The sequence below is a fragment of the Sorex fumeus genome, unplaced genomic scaffold (genome assembly GCF_029834395.1).
Source record: "Sorex fumeus unplaced genomic scaffold, SorFum_2.1 ptg000014l, whole genome shotgun sequence".
In the NCBI taxonomy this organism is placed as follows: domain Eukaryota; kingdom Metazoa; phylum Chordata; class Mammalia; order Eulipotyphla; family Soricidae; genus Sorex; species Sorex fumeus.
The window spans coordinates 13,281,784-13,304,169 of record NW_026606071.1 but is presented as its reverse complement, the minus strand read 5'-3'; the positions used below and the strand labels follow the sequence as shown (position 1 = coordinate 13,304,169).

General features: G+C 38.2%; 1 protein-coding gene across 1 annotated transcript in view; it reads left to right on the top strand.

Moving 5' to 3' along the window:
• The window catches only part of DNAH7 (dynein axonemal heavy chain 7), a 277,547-nt gene that overhangs the window by 69,827 nt on the left and 185,334 nt on the right, over nt 1–22,386 (top strand). The window contains exons 17-20 of the mRNA XM_056111947.1: nt 12–697; nt 4,245–4,431; nt 18,913–19,106; nt 21,064–21,262. Of these exons, the coding sequence (XP_055967922.1) occupies nt 12–697; nt 4,245–4,431; nt 18,913–19,106; nt 21,064–21,262 (1,266 nt within the window). The remainder of the gene's footprint in view (nt 1–11; nt 698–4,244; nt 4,432–18,912; nt 19,107–21,063; nt 21,263–22,386) is intronic.

The window sequence follows — 22,386 nt, the reverse complement described above, 5'->3', positions numbered from 1 at the left end:
TGCTCTTTCAGATTGATCAGTTTAATGCTGAAGAGGAGGCATTTGGTTGGCTACCATCTATATATCCTCAACGTAAAAAAATCCAAGATGCCTTGAACCCTTATCTTCGTCTCTATGAAACTGCTGTTGAATTTGGTACCAAATATAGGACGTGGACAGAAGGCCCATACAACAAGGTGAATCCTGACCAAGTAGAAACAGATGTTGGAAATTACTGGAGAGGACTGTATAAGCTGGAGAAAACTTTCCACGATTGCCCACATGCATTGTCAATGACAAAGAAAGTAAGAGCGAAGGTGGAAGATTTCAAGCAGCACATTCCTCTCATTCAAGTGATCTGTAATCCTGGTTTGCGTCCCAGACACTGGGAGGCAATGTCCAGAATTGTTGGTTATACTCTGCAGCCTTCAGATGATGCAACTGTCTTCTCTTTCTTAGACATGAATCTGGAACCATTTTTAGATAGATTTGAAGGTATTAGTGAAGCTGCAAGCAAAGAGTATTCTCTCGAAAAGGCCTTGGAGAAGATGATTAATGAGTGGGAAGCCATGGAGTTTGTCATTCTTTCTTATAGAGAATCTGGTACATTTATTTTGTCTTCAGTTGATGAAATTCAGATGCTGTTGGATGACCACATTGTTAAGACACAAACTATGAGAGGATCTCCTTTCATTAAGCCTTATGAAAAACAAATGAGGTAAAATTTTATTTATAGGAGTATTCATACTGTTATGAAAATCACCCTTGTTTGTTTTAGTTATCAAAATCATCATTTTGTATGTGAAATACAAGTTTAAAAATTGTTTCTGCATTTTATATTTAATATTTTAAATAGATCATTGTAAGAAGTAGCAATCATCATTGCTTTTAGAATGCTCACCCTTTTTTTCAGCCTGTCTTTGTAGCAAGTCAGCATTCAGAAAAAAGGCATACCATGCTATTTAAAACTTATCATTATGACACTTTGTGTTTATGAAAGACCTGATTTTGAATAGTAAAATAAATCCAGAGAGAATTTTCATTTTTACTACAAAAGGCAGAAAGCATAAATAGCAAGTGACATTCAGTATTCTTTGGTTTTATCTGTCTGTTAATTGCATGTCACCAGTGATAAATACTGTATAATGTGTTCTTACATTTCAATAAGCTAATAGGCATATATTCTATCATTAAGCTGTACCAACATTGACTTATGATTCTTCTTTATAGCTATATTGTCTCATAGCATTGTTGTTATAGATGCGGGTTCAGATCTGACTGTAACATTTTCTGGGTAAACTTGAATATGATACTTAGTAAGGTTGTTGTGAAGATGGAACAAACAGATTTTAGAGCTGTGCATGTAAATTACTGACTTATGGTACAATTGTAATATATATTGTTGAGAAAGTTATTTATATTTCTTACATTTAGAAGTGGGCTGGAGAGATAGCACAGCGGGTGAGGCATTTGCCTTGCATGTGGCTGACATGGCCGACCAGGGTTTGATTCCTCTGTCCCTCTCTGAGAGCCCGGCAAGCTACTAAAAGTAACTTGCCCTTACAGGAAGGCCTGGCAGGCTCCCCATGACATATTCAATATGCCAAAAAAAAAAACAGTAACAGCAACTCTCACAATTTGTTGTGAGACATTACTGGTGCCCGCTCGAGTAAATCGATGAACAATGGGAGGATAGTGCTACAGTGCTACATTTAGAAGTAGGCTGACATTCAGTATATTCTGTTTTGGTTTTGGGGCCACACTCAGTGGTACTCAGGGATTAGTCCTGTCTCTGCTCAGGGATAATTCCTCGTTGCCTTGGGGAGCTATTTGGGGTGCCAGAGATTGAACTTTGGTTGGCAATATGCAAGGCAAGTATCTTTCCCACTGTACTGTTTCTCCATTCCTAATATATTACATTTGAATATTAAAATTAAGCATAATTTATGAATGCCACAGTAATATATTTAGGATTATGTATATTTTTAATGTGGTTCCATTTTATGAATAAAAAATTTTGGGGTCCCTGGGGCTGGAGCAATAGCACAGCAGGTAGGGCATCTGCCTTGCACGCAGCCAACCTAGGTTTGATTCCCAGCATCCCATATGGTCCCCCGAGCACCGCCAGGAGTAATTGCTGAGTGCATAAACCAGGAGTAACTCCTGAGCATCGCCAGGTGTGACCCAAAAAGCAAAAAAAAAAAAATTGGGGGTCCCAACATTTTTTATTAAGGTAACTTTGATTTGCAAAACTGTATGTTTTAGAAGTACAGTGTTACTACATTATGTCCACTATCAAAACACCAGTATCCCTCTATGTTCACTGAACCTCTTCAACTTTCTAATCTCCTCTTCCCCCTTTGAAACCTTAGTTTGGGGGTCAGAGTCTAACGGGTTTGATTTTTTTATTTTGTTTTATTTTATATCCACACCTGGCGCTGCTCTGGATTTACTCCTGGCCCTGTGCTCAGGATTTACTTCTGGCTTTGTACTCAGAAATCACTCCTAGTGGTGATTGGGGGACTATATATTGTGTTTATGTTGAAACCTGGGTGAACTGCATGAAAGTTACATACATCTCACTATCTTCCCCTCAGGCTGTCTCTCTGGCTCTAGTCTGAAAGGTTTGCATTTGATTTGTCTGCTCCTTTGCTTTGTTTCTTTTTATAGTATGTGTAAGAGGGATCATCTGGTGTTTGTCTTTTTTCTTTTGGCTCCTTTTTCTTTGCAAGAACCTTTTCATTCTCTCCATGTCTTGTACCTAAATCTCTTCCCCTTGCCCCTCACATAAAACAGTATTACATTCTATATATGTGTGTATACATAACATATCTGTATGTATATCTAGCATATCATATTCATTGACTCATCAATCATTGGGAATTTGGGTTGTTTTGGATATTGTCAATAGCACTGTAATGAATATAGGCATTTGAGGTTCTTTGTATACATAGGAGTGGAGTTGCTGGATCATGTGGTAGACCTACATTAACACGTTTTGAGAAATCTCTGTCCTGTCTTGTATAGGGAATAGACTAGTTTACAATATTCGGTCACGGTCCTCCCGTTGTTCATCGATTTGCTCGAGCGGGCCCAGTAACATCTCCATTGGAGACTTTCCTGTTACTGTGTTTTGGCATACGGATACATCACGGGTAGCATGCCAGGCTCTGCCATGTTTACAATATTACCAACAGAAAATTATTCCCTTTTTTTTTCACACTACCAGCACTTCCTGTTGCTTACTTTTGGGGCTAGGTCTCACAAGTGTGAGGTAATTTCTCACTGTTGTTTTTATTTGTTGTTTTCATCTGATAACACATAATACTGAGCATTTATTTTAAGCACTTGTTGATCATCTGTGTCTGTTCAGCTGTTCTCTCTGTTTCTTGACAGGGTGGCTTTTTTTAATGTTGTTTTCAACTTTTGAATTTTAAATTTTAAAGTAAAGTTGGTTGTTAAAGGAAATGAATCTTAAATGTAACTATTTTTCCCAAGAAGTTCAGAGTGCCCTTTCTTAAGAATACCATTACTATTGGCCAGAGTATAGCAGGTAAAAAACTCTTGTGCGCAGCAGACCAGGATTCAGTTCCTGGCCCCACATATGGTCCCCCACTCTCTACCAGGAGTTACCCCTTAGCACTGTGCCAAGAGTAAGCCCTGAGCACTGCCACACCAAAAAAAAAAAAAAGAAAAAAAATACCTATTATTGTCTTCAAATCTCATATCTCAGTTTGTGCTTGCTTAGAATTGTTTGCAGAAAAGTTTATTGTTACTATTTGTGCAGAAAACAGCTCAGTTGTACGTAGATAGTTTTATCTTCACATTTAGGCTTATATACATAAAACGCTGATGTTATTATTTTAAAGCATATAATTTAGGATAATCTAGTGATATACCTTTGATGTCACTGTCACTGTCCTCCCGTTGTTCATCGATTTGCTCGAGCAGGCCCAGTAACATCTCCATTGTGGCATTTGTTACTGTGTTTGGCATATCAAGTACGTCACAGGTAGCTTGCCAGGCTTTCCCATGCGGGTGAGATGCTCTTGGTATCTTGCCGGGCTCTTCGAGAGGGGTGGAGGAATCAAACCTGAGTCAGCCTCGTGCAAGGTGAACGCTCTACCCACTGTGCTATAGCTCCAGCCTACCTTTGAATGATGGTAGATGAATAGAAATCGGAATAACAATAATGACAAGTCTTCTGAAATGTTGCCTGATTTGCTAGTGATCTGAGTCATGAATCACTGTGTTTTGCTTTGCAGAGAATGGGAGGGCAAGCTCCTGTTGCTCCAGGAGATTCTGGATGAATGGCTTAAGGTCCAAGCCACGTGGCTGTATTTGGAGCCCATATTTAGTTCCCCAGACATTATGTCTCAAATGCCTGAGGAAGGCAGACGGTTTACAACTGTTGATAAAACATGGAGAGATATAATGAAAACTGTCATACAGGTAAAATTTCTCTGAAAAGGTGATTATTTAATTAAAGGTACATAGTTTTATTTTCAAATCAGCCCACATTATTTTATTTTTCTCAATATCCTTTTCTGATACTATTTTAGAACCCCAAGATAAACAAATATTAATGGCAAAGTAATATTTTGTCCTAACAGTTCAGATTAAACTGTTCAAATAATAAATTTTGGTTTTGTTGGTGGTATTATGGAGTGCTTTTGTAGAAGGATGCTGTATAAGTCTTTGTGTCCCCATCTATTTTAGGGCAGCCTTGTTAGGGATATATAGTAACATGTCAGCATGCCAGCTACTCAACCCACAAGTTTCTTATAAGAACTAACCAACGATTAGCTACAGAGACAAATAGAGTTAGAGTCCATTAAATGCAAGCAAATTGTAATCAATCAATTCATGGATACTGTGGAAAACATATCTTAAGGATAAAGATATAAAGACCAGTAGCACTAAAAAGGATATGACTTTTGTTCTTCCCCCCCACAAACATTTATTTGCTACCTGAAATGCATGATTTTATGTGTTATTGAAATTAACATTAAAATAAAAGAAATATTAGGTGTTAAATTATATCTTTTGGAGGGGCTTTCCAATAAATTCTCAGAGGGCCCCAGGACTACTTCAGGCAGAACTCAGCCAGTGGGTGAGAGAGTTCATTCCAGGTCTGGGGAGTGCTGGGGACCAGGACCACCACAGTCACAGAGCAGAAGACTCAGGACCTTGTATTCAAGGTAAATACCCTTGTCCACTGAACTATTTCCCTGGTCCCTAAAACGATATCTTCAGCTAATACAAATATTTCCATTGGTTTGGGAATCAAATAAACTATAGTAAAAGAAGAATATTTTTCTTTTTTTTAAATTTTTCTTAGTGAAACACCATGAGGTACAGTTGTAGACTTACAAATTTTTGTGCTTGGGTTTCACTTATACAATGATCATGTATCCATCCCTCCACCAGTGCCCATTTTCCACCACCACGGATCCCAGTATCCCTTTCAACCCCCATTACCCCCCCCCCCCCCGTTGATAACTGTTGATAAAAGTTACATTTAGGCTTATATACATAAAAACCTCTGTGGCAGGGCATTCCCTTATGTTCTCTCTCTCCTTTTGGGTGCTGTGGTTTGCAAAATAGGCATTGAGTGGCAATCATGTTCGGTTTATTATCTGCTTTCAGCATGGTTCTCCCATCCTGGGAGGATCCTCCCAACACCCTTTATTTGGTGCTCCCTTCTCTATCTGAGCTCCCTTTTCCCCTAGCATGTGTGGCTGGCCTCCAAGCTATGGAATAAACCTCCTGGTACTAATCTCGGCTATTCTTGGGTGTTAGTCTCCTATTTTGTTACTTTATGTTCCCCAGATAAATGCAATCTTTGTGTGTCTATTCCTCTCTTCCTGACTCATTTCGCTTAGCATGATACTTTCCATGTAGTACCACTTGTATGTAAATTTCATGACTTCATCTTTCTAATAGCTACATAGTATTCCATTGTATAGATATACCAAAGTTTCTTTAACCAGTCATCTTTTCTCGGGCACTCAGGTTTTTTCCAGATTCTGACTATTGTAATCAGTGCTACAATGAACAAACAAGTGCAGATGTCACTTCGACTATACTTTTTTGCCTCTCTGGGATATATTCCCAGGAGTGGTATTGCTGGGTCAAATGGGAGCTCAATTTCTAATTTTTTGAGAATCGTCCATACTGTTTTCCAAAAGTGCTGAACCAGTTGGCATTCCTACCAGCAGTGAAGGAGGGTCCCTTTCTCTCCACATCTGCTTTTGTTCTTTTGGATGAGGGCCAGTCTCTGTGGTGTGAGATGAGGGCCAGTCTCTGTGGTGTGAGATGATATCTCATTGTTGTTTTGATTTGCATCTCCCTGATGATTAATGATGTAAAGCATTTTCTCATGTACCTTTTAGCCATTCGGATTTCTTCTTTGAGAAAGTTTCTGTTCATTTCATTGCCCCATTTTTTGATGGGGTTGGGGAATATTTTTCTTAAAATTTTCCTACTCTAGGGGTGAGGGAGAAGTATAATACAGCAGGAAAGGGACTTGATTTGCACATTGTGAACCAGGATTTGATTTCTAGCACTGCTGGGTGTAGCTCAAAAACAAAAAAGTTACCCTTCTTTAAAATATGCATTTAAAAATATGTATATTTTGATAATGTTGTGATTATTGTCTTAAATACTGATGACGCTGTCACAACATTAGCTATATAACTTCATAGAATTTTTTCAGAAACATGGACCAGCATTTGCCTTGCACGCAGCCAACATGGCCGACCCGAGTTCGATTCCTCCACCCTTCTCGGAGAGCCCGGCAAGCTACCGAGAGTATCTCGCCCGCATGGCAGAGCCTGGCAAGCTCCCCGTTACGTATTCGATATGCCAGACACAGTAACAACACAGTCTCCAATGGAGACGTTACTGGGCCTGCTTGAGCAAATCGACGATCAACGGGAGGGCCTTTACCTTTTTACCTTTTACATTTATTTTATGCAATAATACCTGGAACAGATCATCATAAGCTATTTCTAAAATTAATAATATTGGAATCTCACATTTAGAGTTTAGTGATAAGTCACTGCAACATGTTGATCATCTCAAATTAATTTTTTTAGTTTAGTTTTTTATAGATTACTCTCTTTCAACAGAATAAATCTTTGTAGCATATATAAATTAATTTGAAAAGACCAGAGATTCCCCCAAAGCAAAAATGTGGATGTTTGTATTTGGTAGTTAATGTGATTTTTGAACGGCGTTTTACATATTTGATCAAAATTCTCTTCAAAGTTTCATATTTCTTAGGACATTTTTTATAACGGTTGGGGTCTCCCAAACTCTGTATCCCTCCCGATGGTTCTCAGAATCCTGGGATTGACCAGCAATACAATGCAAGGGTTTGAGGACACTGCTCAAACAGGTGCTAGATATACTTGGGTGTACCCTGGAGGAGCTTGGGGGTCTTATAAAGCTGTTCTCAGTAATGTTAGAGTGCTATATGGTAACAGGGAACCAGGTCAGCTGTACAATATCTCTGGCCATGATAAGTAAACTTTATAGGTGTTTCAAGACCAAGAAAGGGAAATTGTACTGGTACTAGGCAATAAAGAAGGCAGATTCTCTAATCTGTAAAACCATAATATTTAAAATTTTAAGACATATCCAAAATTTCACACTAAATCTCATTTTCAAACAGTTTTAGGGGCCAGAGACAGAGGGTAAAGTACAGAGCAAGTAAGATGCTTGCAGGTGGCCAACCTGTTTAGAACCCTGGCACCATATATGGTCCCTCAAGCCTTCTAGTAATGATCCCTGAGCACAGAGCCTGGGGTAAACCTGAGCCTCTCCGCCATTGCCCTCCCATTCCCACTCCCCATAAACCTGCCAATCCCGGCGTTTCTCAACTGGCTTACATGTTCTTAGCAGGCAAACTTTCCTTATTCACCTTTCAGTTTCATTTAAAAATATTTCAGTCACTTTTTATTACTAATACGCTTTTTTAAAAATTTCATTTTATTCATCAGATTTATTTACACAACTGCTTCAGAATTTCAGTCTCATATTCTTCTGAGAGCTCTTCTCCTCACTGAGATTCCAGAATAGGGGCTGTGGGTACTTCTGCCTCACAATCAGCTCTCATTCCAGTGTTTATCACAAGATTAAAAGCTGAAGGGGGAGAGAGAGATGAGGAGAAAGAAGAGGGGGGGAAGAAGAGAGGGAGAGAGATTGAGAGAGTGACAGTGATGGGGGGCGGGGGGAGAAGAGAAAGAAAGACAGAGAGAAAACGAGTATGAGCATGAAGAACATTTCCTGAAAATGATCCCAACTGTTGGATGATGTATTTATGTTAGTATTTTGTTAGTGTTTGAAAGATGGACACCTCCACTCAGTAGTGTCCAGACATTGTGCCTTTTGGTTGGCCTAAGTTTGACCGGTTGTGAACAGCTGAGGGCCACAGATTGACTTAAGTGGGCAAGGAGAGAACTTGTGAATTCTGCCTGCTGAGGCACTTTGTCTTAAGCATATACCAGAGGTTTTGTCATTCTCTGAGGTTTGGCTAATTTTTTAAACTGACCTACTGATATTATTGTTGTTATTATTTTTGCCACATTCCTCTCATGTAGATGGGTCTTTTGCACATGCTTCAGCATTTATTTTGCAAATCTATTACACTTAATTTCATTTGGGGCACAAGAAATAAAGAGGACATATTTGATTTATTTCTTAGTGACCTTGAACTTTTGGTTTCATTCCCCTCCCCATTCACCTGGTAATCCTATCATACCAGTTCTCGAAGGGTTCTCTTCTTCTTCTGATAGCACAGGAGAGGGTCAGACATCTGGTGGTTGGAGTGGACTTACCTTGGTGGAAGACGGCATTAACCTTTACTGTTTACAGGCATTTGGAAACTTTTGGGAGACTCTCTTGGACTCTTAAAGATTCAGGAATGGATTAGTTAGTTGTCTACCATTTGGAGGTGAAATAAGTGGAGAATCTTTCTTCATATATACTATACTACCTCACAAAACTGATTATAAACTACACAATTTTTTTCTGTTTCATATAAGGCACAAGTTAATCTTGTCCTCATATCAGTAAATATAAACACCACTTCCCTGTTGCTTAAAAGTCCAACATTAAGGATTCATATTTTCCCCCTTTACTCTTGTAAATGTGGCCAATTGTCACCAAGCATCTTACTCTGGTTAATTGAAAAGCTAAAAATAACAGCCACCCTAGTACCAAGATTCTTGAAGTGAACTAGATTTAGATAACTGTATGAACACATTTGAATTAGGAAGGCATAAGTTACATAGCATCTTATTGCTTCTTTTTTTACTGCTTTCAAGCAAGATACTTGAGTGGACACGAGTTCTTTTTTCCTTTCCAACAAAACTTCAATTCCTAATCATAAGTTTGGAGGTATTCAGAGGCTCTGATTATTGTTACTTCCTGATCTCACTCTGATCCTTGGAGTTACAGCCAATAGGGTATATTTCTGAACACTGTAGTTCCACCTGGGGCAGAAGTGGTGATACTCTGGGTAGGTCCGTTTCATTTGAGACCCTCTCCTAGATACCCTGCTTGGAATATAGACACCTAGGTCTTATAATGATTTTTAAATCACTAAAGTCTCCATGTTAAATTTGTTTTTATTTGCCTTATATACTTAGAATGACTCAACTTTCTATGAATTCTGAATAAATATGCCAGAATTCAAGGGTATGATGTCAGATTGTTTATAAAATCCAATTGAGCTTTAGCATAGTGAAAGTCCTGTTATTGTTTAAAATGAACATTGGTGGTGCCTAGCATGAAACTCAAAAAAATCACTTATGCTTTTGTTCTCCTGGAACGAGTAGTCTATTTTACAGGCAGTGCTTTGGTGGACCAAGTGGTTATTGGAATAGATCAGTGTGATCACGGTTACGGTCACGGTCCTCCCGTTGTTCATCGATTTGCTCAAGCGGGCCCAGTAACATCTCCATCGTGAGACTTTTTTTTACTGTGTTTGGCATATTGAATACATCACGGGTAGCTTGACAGGCTTTGCTGTGCGGGCCAGGCCAGATTAATCATTCTTAATCCTAGCAGGGTCCAAATCTAGTTATTACTTTTTGGATCATGACAGCATTTGTCCATGACCAAGTTCTTAACTTATAGTAAGAATTATGTCACTTTGGCCAGGCCCATCTTGATTCCAGGGTAGCACATAGCTTACTGCTTGCCCTGGGTCCATCCATTCCCTCGTCAGGACCCTGCTTTTGGGGGCGCTAGGAAGTAAAGGCAGCTGAGGCTTAGGTGAGAGAACAGATGCTCAGGAGGGAAATATTACTGAGAGTCATATAACAAAAGCATGTCTTCTTGTGTCCATACAAAAAGGACATTTCTCTGAATAAACCATGCAAAGGACTTAGGGAGAAGAGAAAAGTGATATTTACAAGTCAACAGAGCACAAAGAAAGAAGTTACAAATAAACACAGAGGAATGGGAACACTATGATGGGAGCAACCCAATATACCTAAACTACCTGAGACTATGCAGGAAGGACAAAACAGTGTTATCCTACAACAAACCTTGTATTACAAAACTGAAATGACCACCCAGTCTGGGCAATTAGGCTGGGAGTTGGGGAGGGGGGAAGCAGAAGAAGAGGTGAATGGGTAGCTGTACTAGAATCTGTGACATAAAGATAGTGATGGAGGGTCTTGGACAATTAGGGTGGTGGTGAGGTGCAGTAATTGGGTACATCAAATCATAAATGTTAATTTATTATAACTTTGTTACCAAAAATATAAAAAACGAAAAATACTAACCCTCTGTGAGTTGGGAGAAGCTCTAGAGAAATTACAGAAAGAGATGACCTAATTTGAAGGTTTAAATCTTCTGTTCAGTATGTAAAGACATAGTTAGACGAAGAAGCTTCTGTGATCACTTTCAGAATGTTTCCTATTTCTAGTAGCAACAAGTTTGAAATATCCAAAATGAGACAGAGTCTGCTATAGCAGGCTGTAAATTGCATTATAATTTAATTCTCAGTCTTGCCAGGTTTTTTAGGTAAATAGAGTTCACTTATTGGGAAAGAATAGAGGGTAAGAACTAAAATGGGAACATTGTGGTGAATTTAATGGACTCAGGGTATCCTTCAGTGCTAAATCCTCCCTTGCTAAAGTCTCTCCAGAAGCGTGAGTATTATGGGAGGCAGTATATTTTAATAGTATTCAGAGGAAAAATTCTAGCTTACATGTAGTTGAGCATGTTGAGGCGAAGTGCACTTAGAAGAACTTTGGCACACTCCTTTCCAGGTGACAGTGGAGGAAGTGTGAGTGATTGCTTATTTGCTTTTTTGACCCCAACCTGATTTATGTAGCAGTCCATATATACACAGTTGTAGTGCCAAAAAATCTTTGCTATTACTTAAGGAAACTGGAGAGTCTTTTTCTATATATATGTTTCTGCAACATGGACTTCCATTTAGAAGTGGAAATTATAGCCTTATTAGTTATATTAGGAATGGCCTTAACGGCAGTAGGCACAACTTCATTGAATGTATTAGATTTTGTTTAACCTTGCCTGCAAAAAAGAGATGGTCAGATGTGACCTATACGTTGATCATGTTTAGTAGAAAATGGTTTGACCGCATGATTAAGGATTTGGAGAAATTAAAATAGAAGTATAGGTTATAAGAAACTCTAGGGAAGAGGTAAAAAGGAATCCCAGAATAGAATAGAATGTCAGCTTATTTGTTCTCTCTGTAAATGTTAAGTAAAAGATAGGACTGCAAATGAGACATTTAATAGATAAAATGAGCTGGTTTCTTTTGTGATTGTCAATTGGTTTAGTCCCAGTATATACAGAAGTAGCATAAATAAAGTGATCATGTATTGTCCAGACTGAGGAAATTTTGAGCATTTCTAAAGCAATTAACACTATTTGCAAACTAGGCTGATTTTGAGAGTTAAGGCAGTTAATAAGTGAACCAGGAACACAAACACAAGCATAACTCTTTCATCAGGCTCAGACAACAGCTTCCATATTAAGCTAGAGACTAAGCAAAGAAATCAGGGTGAAGTGTGGGATCTATAGAAAGATTTGCCATCATGGACTATCCCTTCTGATACTGCTGAGTGCCCGAGCTGCCAGCTAGCATAAAGGAATATAGTATTTCTGCTCCAGCACCTCACTTTACAAAGTAGGTAGACATTTAGAGAGAATTGAGTACATTGTATTCACCGCTGAAGGGGGACAGAGATTTGTCTAAATCAGATAAACTTTTCTTTCTCGTCCCAGTTCCTGCCATCACTATCATTCATTGATTTACTGAATGTCTTACTCATTGTCACAGTATCCAGACAACATTACTTCTGCTAAGAAATTCACATCACAAGGGAGATTAAGAACAATAGATTGACACTCATAAGATTTAAAGGTACTGATGCGAGCATTTACCTTATAAAAAAGTACAATGGCTCCTATTGGAGACCCAATTGCTGTGCCAGAAGAAAGAGGGTAGTTTATGAGTTTAGGGTCCAGGTCTAGAGGATCAACAGAACATATTTTCAACCAACTTCAAATACCTGTTTTTGTTTTTGTTTTTTTTGTAAGTGGAGTTCATGGGAACTTTATTTATATTCAAAGTAAGGCCTCTCACCAATTCACTCAAAAAAACTACTTAGACCTGTGCTCCCAACTGTTGATTTTGCTAGTTGAAATTGCTCAGTGTCCTGGAGACACCACTTAAGTCTGAGAACTTAACCAATGGTTTCATGGAATGGGAAGTTCTGATAAGCTTACTCTACCCTTTTACCTTTCTGTCCTTGTAAATTTCTAACTAATAAAGTCTCCTCTGGGCTGGAGCAATAGCACAGCGGTAGGGTGTTTGCCTTGAACGCAGCCAACGTGGCCGACCCGAGTTCGATTCCTCCACCCCTCTCAGAGAGCCCGGCAAGCTACCGAGAGTATCTCGCCCGCACGGCAGAGCCTGGCAAGCCACCCATGATGTATTCGATATGCCAAACACAGTAACAACAAAGTCTCCAATGGAGACGTTACTGGGCCCGCTCGAGCAAATCGATGAACAACGGGAGGACAGTGATAGTCTCCTCCAGCCACATTGACTTCTGTTTTTAAGCTCACGCATGCCTACCACACTCTGACTTAAGAGTTGTTATACTCGCTGGACCAGCTTCCTGTGACATGCTACACCTCCATGTCTCTACAGGGCGAAGGCTTTGCTACTTTGAAGTCTTTTCCCTCTCAAATTCTGCCTTTAAAAAGACTCTCACATTTAAATACCTTTTTAAAAATAGAAAACAAAAAAATACAGCAAAATAGAAAGCCACCTTTACCTTTCCTGACATTCCCTACTTCCTTCCCTTCTTGCCTGTAGCATCGATCACTGTCTAACTATATGATTTATGAGTGACTGTGTTTTGTTATTTATTCTCTCTCTCTCTATGAGACTGGACTATTTGGCTACTTTGTCCACTGCTTCTATCCAAACACTAAAAGTAATGCTTTACATGTAGCAGACTCTCTATAAATATTTGTTGAATGCATGAATGACTAATGCAGTTGAGATTGTACCTTGAATTATTGCTTCTTCTAAGAATTCTGAGTTTATATTATATAAAACCTATTTTGAAGACTCAGCATTCGGTAGGTGGGCCTAATATCTAGGTTAATAATATCTAGAATAATCCTAGAAACAAACAGTCTGGGTCTTGAAATAATTTTTATTCACAGTGAGGTCAAAGAATCTCAATATTATCAAAGTAATAGACAATATACTCAGTGAATATCTTATGAAGGATTTTATAAGGGTATTACCAGTTTTATGTTATTCAAAAATTTCTAATCAAGGTATTTGTGCTTTGAGAAATTAACTGAACTGTGAGCTTATTTCCACTAAAAGCAAGCTTATTTCCACTAAAAGTATGAAACTGTACTTTCTGTGAAGCTTCCTGGTAGCAGTAATCAGAATGTTCACTCTCTATAATCACATCAAAGTTTCTGGCCCTGAGAGCTTAAGTGTTTGATTTAGAAATAGAAGTAAACCAGACTGTTGTCATTGGTGCTCATGAAAGTATTCATATTTGTGATATTTATAAGGCAGAGGAAGACATTTCTTTGGAAAGAAGGGAACCAGTGTCACACCCAATGGTACTTAAGGCTTATTCTGCATTCAGGGAGCACTCCTGGTAGTTTCTAGAGACCTTATGGGATGTTGGGGATCCAACCCATGTCAGTCGTGTTCAAAAGCAAATGCATTTCCCCCATACACTATTGCTCTGACCCCCAGAAGACACAAACATTTTTTATTAATTTTTTTTATTAGTGAATCACCGTGAGATACAGTTACAGACTTACAAACTTTTGTGCTTGCTTTTCAGTCATACAATGTACAAGTACCCATACCTCCACCAGTGCCAATTTTCCACCCCCAATGGACCCAGTATCTTTCCCATCACCCTCACCCCATCCCTCACCACCTCACCCCTCCTCTGTGGCAGGGCATTCCCTTTTGCTCTCTCTCTCCATATGGGTGTTGTGGTTTGAAATAGAGGTGTTGAGCAGCCATCATGTTCAGTCTGTAGTCTACTTTCGGCATGCATCTTTCAACTTGAATGGGTCCTCCCAACATCCTTTACTTGGTGTTCCCTTCTGTATCTGAGCTGTCAATTGTTCCTTTAAACAAAAAATGTGACAGTTAACAAATCCTTTTCTCAAAAAGTCAAGGCTAAGGAAGTTATACTAAAATTTACATGTCTGGGCCTGTAAAGATAATACAACAAGGTATGGTGCTTGCCTTGTACATGGTTGACCCAGTTTCCCCAGCACCCGCATGATCCCACAATGTAAGGAAGATGTTCTTCCTTACATCTGTCGGTTTTCTTTTTTTCTTTTTTCTTTTTGGGTCACACCCAGTGTTGCACAGGGGTTACTCATGGCACAAGTGCTTGGGGGAATATATGGGATGCTGGGAATTGAACCTGGGTCGGTTGCATGCAAGGCAGATACCACCTGCTGTGCTATGGCTCCAGACCCTACATCTGTAGGTTTGCCTCACTTGCATTTGCACAATCATCTAGGAAGTATTTGTGGAATGCCTACTCAGTTTCAGTATTTTCTAGCAATTCTTCGAGGGATTCAAAGCCAACTCTATTTTATTATGATACAAATATTACCTGAGTATGTGTTTGATAAAATGTTAAAATGTTTGTTGTCACTCCATAAAGCGGATGGAGTGGTGTAGTGCCTAATTCCCCATCCCCTCTCCCCAGAGTAATGTCATTCTGTTTTCTGTAAGAGGCAGTTATGGAAGGGAACACAAAATGGACAGTTCTTATTATACTTGTGTTCTAGGTGCTGTATTAGGTACTTAACTATATTATCTCATTTAATTAATTTGTTTTGGGGTCCACATCCAAAGTGTTCAGGGCTTACTCCTGGCTTTGTGCTCAAGGGGCCAAGTGGAGTGCCAGGGATTGAACCCAGGTCTACCACGTGTAAAGCAAATGCCCTACTGACTGTATTTCTCTGCCCCCCCCCCCAAGCCAGGTACTTTGTAAAAATCTAATTTGGTTCAACACCTCTGAAAGAGGGCACTTATTCCTAATTTTTATCAGGTTAAGTAAATGAGTCAGGTTGAAACTACATTACTATGTGGATATGCAGGTTGTAAGGGCATTTGTGGATTAGAGACCTTATCTGTGCTTCGCTTTTTCTGATATTTTCCCAAACATCTTCCTGTTCATCAGAAAGAGAACAAAGGTAATCTAGTTTCTAGCCCTGAATCGATTACTTTTATATTTTATATTTTTCTTAATTACCATATCCCTACTATTGCCTTAATGCATTTAAAACTAGTATATTTGTCTCATATTCATTGAGCTAACATTTTAAATTATGTTTGACTCAGGAATGCAATAAACACTTTTACTTGAATTTTTCTTTACTCCTCACCCACCCCCAGGTCGTTTCTGTTTTCAATTGTATCATTTAGGAAAGAAATATGAACTGTATTTATATAAATATTGTAGCTTTCAGATCTCACATATAGAATTTACAAGAAATATCTCTGGACAAAACAATCATTTATAATTTTTTTTTAAAAATTGCTATTAGCAACTATTTGACTCCACCTGCCTACCCCCAACAGAAAAGGGCTGCTTTTCCAGAAGGTGGCGCTCCAAGAATACAAAATAGTGTTCTTGGAGCGCCACTGCTTTCGAATTTAGAGTACAAGCACATGAGCGTCTTTATTGAATGAATTGCACATGTAAATTACAACTGGAGTGTTTCATGCTGCTTTGTGTGTATGCATTTTTAAATGTTTACTCGAAGCATAGCACTATTAGGAGAGATAATAAAATACCTTTTAAAAATTGTCTCTTTAAAATTTGTATTAATGATAATTATTCTTGATTAAATTGTTTGTATTTCCAGATTACATTGCTATAACTCAGAAAAGTAGAAAAATGCATCATTCTGTCTTAGTCAAAAATATTTTTAAATATATTTAGAGATGCTTGTAATAAAATACAATTTCAGTGAGACTGTTTTAGTTGACCGGTGACTGAACACCAAACATAAGTTTAAATAATATTGTGTTTAATCTTAAACACTTCTACTGATTTAATTTCATATAAATTTTCTAAAATGCCCAATTCTTGTGTTAATTAAACATTGGTTCACATGGGTTTGTTATTAAGCTGGTGATCAAAATCTAATATTTTAGCACCTCTAACACTTTTGAGCTTACATTGTAAAGAAATTTTTTACTTTTGTCTTTGGTGTCAAAATGAACTGAGTTTGGAACTGGAAACCTGTGGACTTGACCCAGTAATAGCAGTCTTATGTTAAAGGGAAAAAAATGAGATTTCAATTTTAACTGTAGGTTGTATTCCAATATATATTTTATTTTATTATTTATTTAATTTTTAAAAATTTTATAAAGTAGTTCACAATGGGCTGGAGTGATAGCACAGTGGGTAGGGCATTTGCCTTGCAAACGACCAACATGGCCAACCCGAGTTCGATTCCTCCGTCCCTCTCGGAGATCCTGGCAAGCTACCGAGAGTATCTCACCCGCATGGCAAAGCCTGGCAAGCTACCTTTGACGTATTTGATATGCCAAACACAGTAACAATTGTCTCAATGGAAACATTACTGGGCCCACTCGAGCAAATCAGTGAACAACGGGAGGACAATGACAGTGACAGTGACATTTCACAATGTTTGATTACATTTAATATCCGAACACCAATCCTGTTGCCATTACACCTTTCCACCACCATAGTTTGGATGTTTTTATCCCGAACTACAACCCCCACCCCAAAGCAGAACTGAAATCATTTATTTTGTATTGTTTGTTATGAAAAAATGCTGAAAATGCTCCCAAAAAGTTTCCTTAGAGAAAGAGTGGAAGATTGTTGTATTTCACCCAGGGGCCATTAAGCTCTTCTATAAGAGATCACTAACATGTTAAAGATTGATCCTTGTGTGCTTATATACATATCACTGTAGCACTGTCCTTCCGTTGTTCATCAGTTTGCTCGAGCAGGCACCAGTAACGTCTCATAATAAGTTGTGAGACTTGTTGTTACTGATTTTGGCATATCGAATACATCACAGGTAGTTTGCCAGGCTTTGCCGTGTGGGCGAGATACTCTTAGTAGCTTTCCAGGCTCTCTGAGAGGGGCGGAGAAATTAAACCTGGGTTGGTGCATGCAAGGCCAATGCCCTATCCATAAAGTAGGAGGCAACTAACCTTAGAAGGAATTTTTTTACAAATATTTGTAAATATATATATATATATTTGTAAAAAAAAATTTCCTTCTAAGATTAGTTGCCTCCTACTTTAACCCCATCAAATGTGGTGTGATACTCTTGGAGTATGAGTGGTGTGAGGTATGGGTTGTCCAGGAATAGGTTCACTCATGGGTGAGGCTTGGCCTGAGCGTGTGGAGAGCGGCCCTGTACATGGTGGCGGTTGAGTTCTGGAGGTTTTTGGCTACCAGATCTGGGGCCCTTGGGTGGGGAGGGGTCTTAGCTGCCCCCTCCGAAGTACCCCGAATCAAACAGCCTGGCGAGGGATCTGGTGGCATTGCTATGGCGAGTGTCGTGTTCTTCTCCCTTGCGAAAGAGAAGGACAATGAGAATCTGAATCATGGCTGATGACAAAATTGTCCCAATATATATTTTAAATATTTTTACAAACACTGTTACTTGAATGGATATTTTGTGAAATCAGTACATTACATCTTAAAATGTTCATTTTGATAAAGTTTCAATTATAGTTCCTATTTTGAATGTCACTTTTAAAGACTGGATTCTGTATGTATCACTTTGAAGTAAACAGTTCCCAGTGACTCTTTCATGTAATAGAATGTTCATAAATCCATGCTTTAAACACAGAATAGTCTGTCTTGAGAGCTCAGAAGGAACACATCTTGAATTTAAATACCTCAATATGCAAAATATTTCTCTCCAAACGTAGTTCTCTGCAAATGTAAGATCTATATTGAAAACTGCTTTCTCTCCACTCCAAATCTTTACTTGTAAAGTAAAAAGCAAAGATTTACAGTAAAAAGCAGAGATTGTGCTATTTCATTATAGTTATTGATAACAATGATGTTTAAAATAATAATGACATACTTAGTTTCCCTCAAATAATGAAAGGCAGACATAAAGGGCTATTTGTTTCTCAGTTCTTCTTTTGGTTTCAATGTTTTCTCTCAGTTTCTCTCACACTAACTTTAATTGAAATGTTATAAACACCATGGCTGAGAATGAGTTATTGTAACTTACTTGTGTGAGAATGTCTATTAAGATATTCACCTAAATTACTGTATAATCTTTGATTAAAAACATGCAACTTCAAGTAAATAAGAATATAACTACACTTATTTACTATTTTGATTTGAGTGATCTTTTCTTTCTTTTTAGGATAAACGTGTTCTGTCAGTTGTAAATATTGAAAGAATGCTGGAAAGACTTAAAAAATCTAATGAACTTCTGGAGCTTATTCTTAAAGGACTTAATGAATATTTGGAGAAGAAACGTCTCTTCTTCCCTAGATTCTTTTTCTTATCTAATGATGAACTTCTCGAAATACTGTCTGAGACTAAAGATCCCACTAGGTAATTCACATATATACCATGTCTACATATGAGACTAATTTTAGAATAAGGAAGAATATAAATAAATAAAATTCTGTTTAATAATTTTCCAGATATCTTCTATTGTCAATAATCACCAGAAAAGTATTAAAGCCTATATATATATATTATAATTTACTAAACATGGTGATGCATGTTGGAGATAATTTGTCACATACTCTCTTGCAGATTCTTCATAGCATTAGTTTTTTTTTATTTAATCACTGTGAGATACAGTTACAAAACTTTCATGTTTGAACTTCAGTCATACAATGATCAAGCACTCACCCCTCCACCAGTGCATATTCTCCACCACTAGTGTCTCCAGTATTTCCCTCTCCCACTTTCTAACCTTCCCTCTGCCTCTATGGCAGACAATTTTCCCCATACTCTCTCTTTACTTTCGGTCATTATGGTTTGCAGTATAGATACTGAGAGGCTATCACATTTGGTCCTTTATCTACTTTATGCACACATCTCCCATCCCTAACGATTCCTCCAATCATCATTGACTTAGTTATCCCCTCTCTATTACAGCTGCCTTCTCACCCACCTCATGAGACAGGCTTCTAAACTATGGCACAATATTCCTGGCCCTTGTGTCTACTGTTCTTGGGTGTCAGTCTCATTACATAGCATTAGTTTTACATGTAATATTTCCAATAAAAGCTGAGTCTCTCACAGTAACTTTCATTGACCAGGATACAGGCAGTCCCGTTCTCTTTTCATTCAGTGCTTACTAGTTTCTTCTTATTTGAATGGCTTTAGTTCTTGCAGTTCCCCTAAAAGGGACAACTCCCTTGCTCAGTGTACCATAATATTTGCTTAGAGAGCAACTTATTCAAGTATCCTTAAGGTTTCTTTTACTTCCTGTAGGTCTCTACCAAATCTTCTCAGATAGCTGCTACTCAAAAAGTTCCTCACTGACCACCCAATTGAATTGACAGCCCCTTCTCATGTTCTTTGGCTATCTTTCTGCTTCATCTTCCGGTGGCACAATTGTTTCATCGTTTTTTTTTTTTAAATCTGGCATACATTACAATGTTCTTGTTTGTTAACTGAATCCCTCAGGCAGAATAGAAGCTCGGGATGATACAGCTTTTTGACAGTCCCTTTCCTCTGGTTCTAGGTCCATTTGCTTAGAAGTACAGTGAAATGATATTAGCTAAGAAAATTTGTTAATTTTGTGTCTTGTGCATTCCATGCAGAAGAGAATAATCTAGACCAGTCTTCAACCACTGATCTACCATCTTAGTTATAACTGCTAGTTCGTGTAAAGTATGTAGAACAGAGGCTAGTCTTTAGGTGTAAAATGGTTGAATAGCATTGATATATACTAAAACATAAGTTTAGGGTCTGATTTCCATTTATGTTTTAATTCATTGCTGCTTTTTTAAAAACCATTTGAAAGATGTATTTAATTGTTTATTGGTAATGTGCCAAAGAATGAAGGACTTAATTCATATCTATATTGCCATGAATAGATTAAACTTGAGTACTTTCAAAGAAGTAGACTTAGTATGTAAAGCTTTAAGCTTAGTTGGTAATTTGCAGGCGGTACTTTAAAGTCCCGAATGAAACAGCTACTTTTGATGTTTAATGTTCTTTAGTCTATTATCTGTTAGTCAACTGTATTTGCTCCTTTTTATTACTTTTATCATCTTTCACTTCATTGTGTTGAAAAGAAAACCTTGTGAATTTTATAGATCTTTTTGTGGTTATTCAGTTAATGATGACCTCCCACTTGATTGTATAATGCCTATGGACAGGAATGGTATCTTTTTCCTTTCCTTTTGTTTAGCACTTCCATTTCTGATATCTAACAAGCACCTAAACATGCTGCATGTTTAGGAATTTTGAGTGAAGAGTACATCCAAGAGGCACTGATGTTTGAGGAGCTGTTTTTATTTAACTAATACTCCTTGATTTTTCTTGACAGGGTGCAGCCTCACTTGAAGAAATGTTTTGAAGGAATTGCAAAGGTAGAATTCACAGAAACTTTAGATATCACTCACATGAAGAGCAGTGAAGGAGAAGTTGTGGAGCTCACAGACACCATTTCAACAGCCAAAGCTAGAGGTCAAGTGGAGAAATGGTTGCTTGAGTTAGAGAGAATTATGATTAAGTCTGTCCACAAGGTATCAAGCTTTATCTATTATTATTTTTAAAAAGTGTGATAAAATATGACTATGTCACTAATTATGATAATTTTTATCGTGATAACTTATAGTGGCTCACTTGAAAAGTGGAGCTAAGTAACTGTACATATGATACAAAACTTTGTCATGAGGTAAGCTTATTTCTTGCAGTCATATATAGTGTTTTTAGATTAGACATTCTGTGGTCTATTGGTCTGTCTTTAGTCCCTTTTGTCCCTTTTAGGGGGTCGGGGATTTGGGTATTGGGCTACACCCTGCGATCCTCGGGGCTTGTTTTTGGCTCTGCACTCAGGGGTCACTTCTGGTGGGGCTCAGGGGACCGTATGGAGTGCCAGGGATTGAACCTGGGTTGGCCACATGCAAGGCAAATGCCATATCTGCTGCACTATTGCTACAGCCCATGAAGCCCTGGGTTTCATCCCTTGTACCACTGAGTGGTCCTTAACCACTGCTGAGTGTACGCCCCCCCCCCAAAAAAAATAGTGGCTTTGAAAGGGAATATATGGGAAAGAATGAGAAGGAAAGGCTCTTATGAACAATAAATTTTCATTAATTTTTCATATTTTCCCACTCATTAGAAAAATAGTGGGATCTAGCTACTTAAATATATGCCATGTCTTAATGCTTCATTCTCTGGACTATCTGCCTATGTAATATTATTTCACTATTTGTAAACTCTCTGGAATAGTTAACCCTAATATAGACTATGTTACAATGAACTTCCTTATACATATGACATGTGTTTTTTTAATTGAATGGCTTTTGGGGGCTACATCTGATAGTACTCGGGGGCACTCCTGGCTCTGTGCTCAGGGGTCACAACCTGAGGGACCATAATGGGGTGCCAAAATCAAGCCAGGGTCACCTCCACAGGCTAAGCAACTGCCTTCACCTTTGTCTCTCTCCAACCCTTATTTTCTTACAGTAATTTCTCATGTGTAGGTGGACCAGTGGGCCAAAAAGATAAGGTTTTTATAGGCCTTGATAAGCATTGACTAATAGCCTTCTTATTTTTGTAGTTGTTAGTTAAGTACTTTGATTAGTATTTAGCATCTTTAAATTATATAGTTTGATTGTGTGAGGTATGTAATATTAACTTGGTA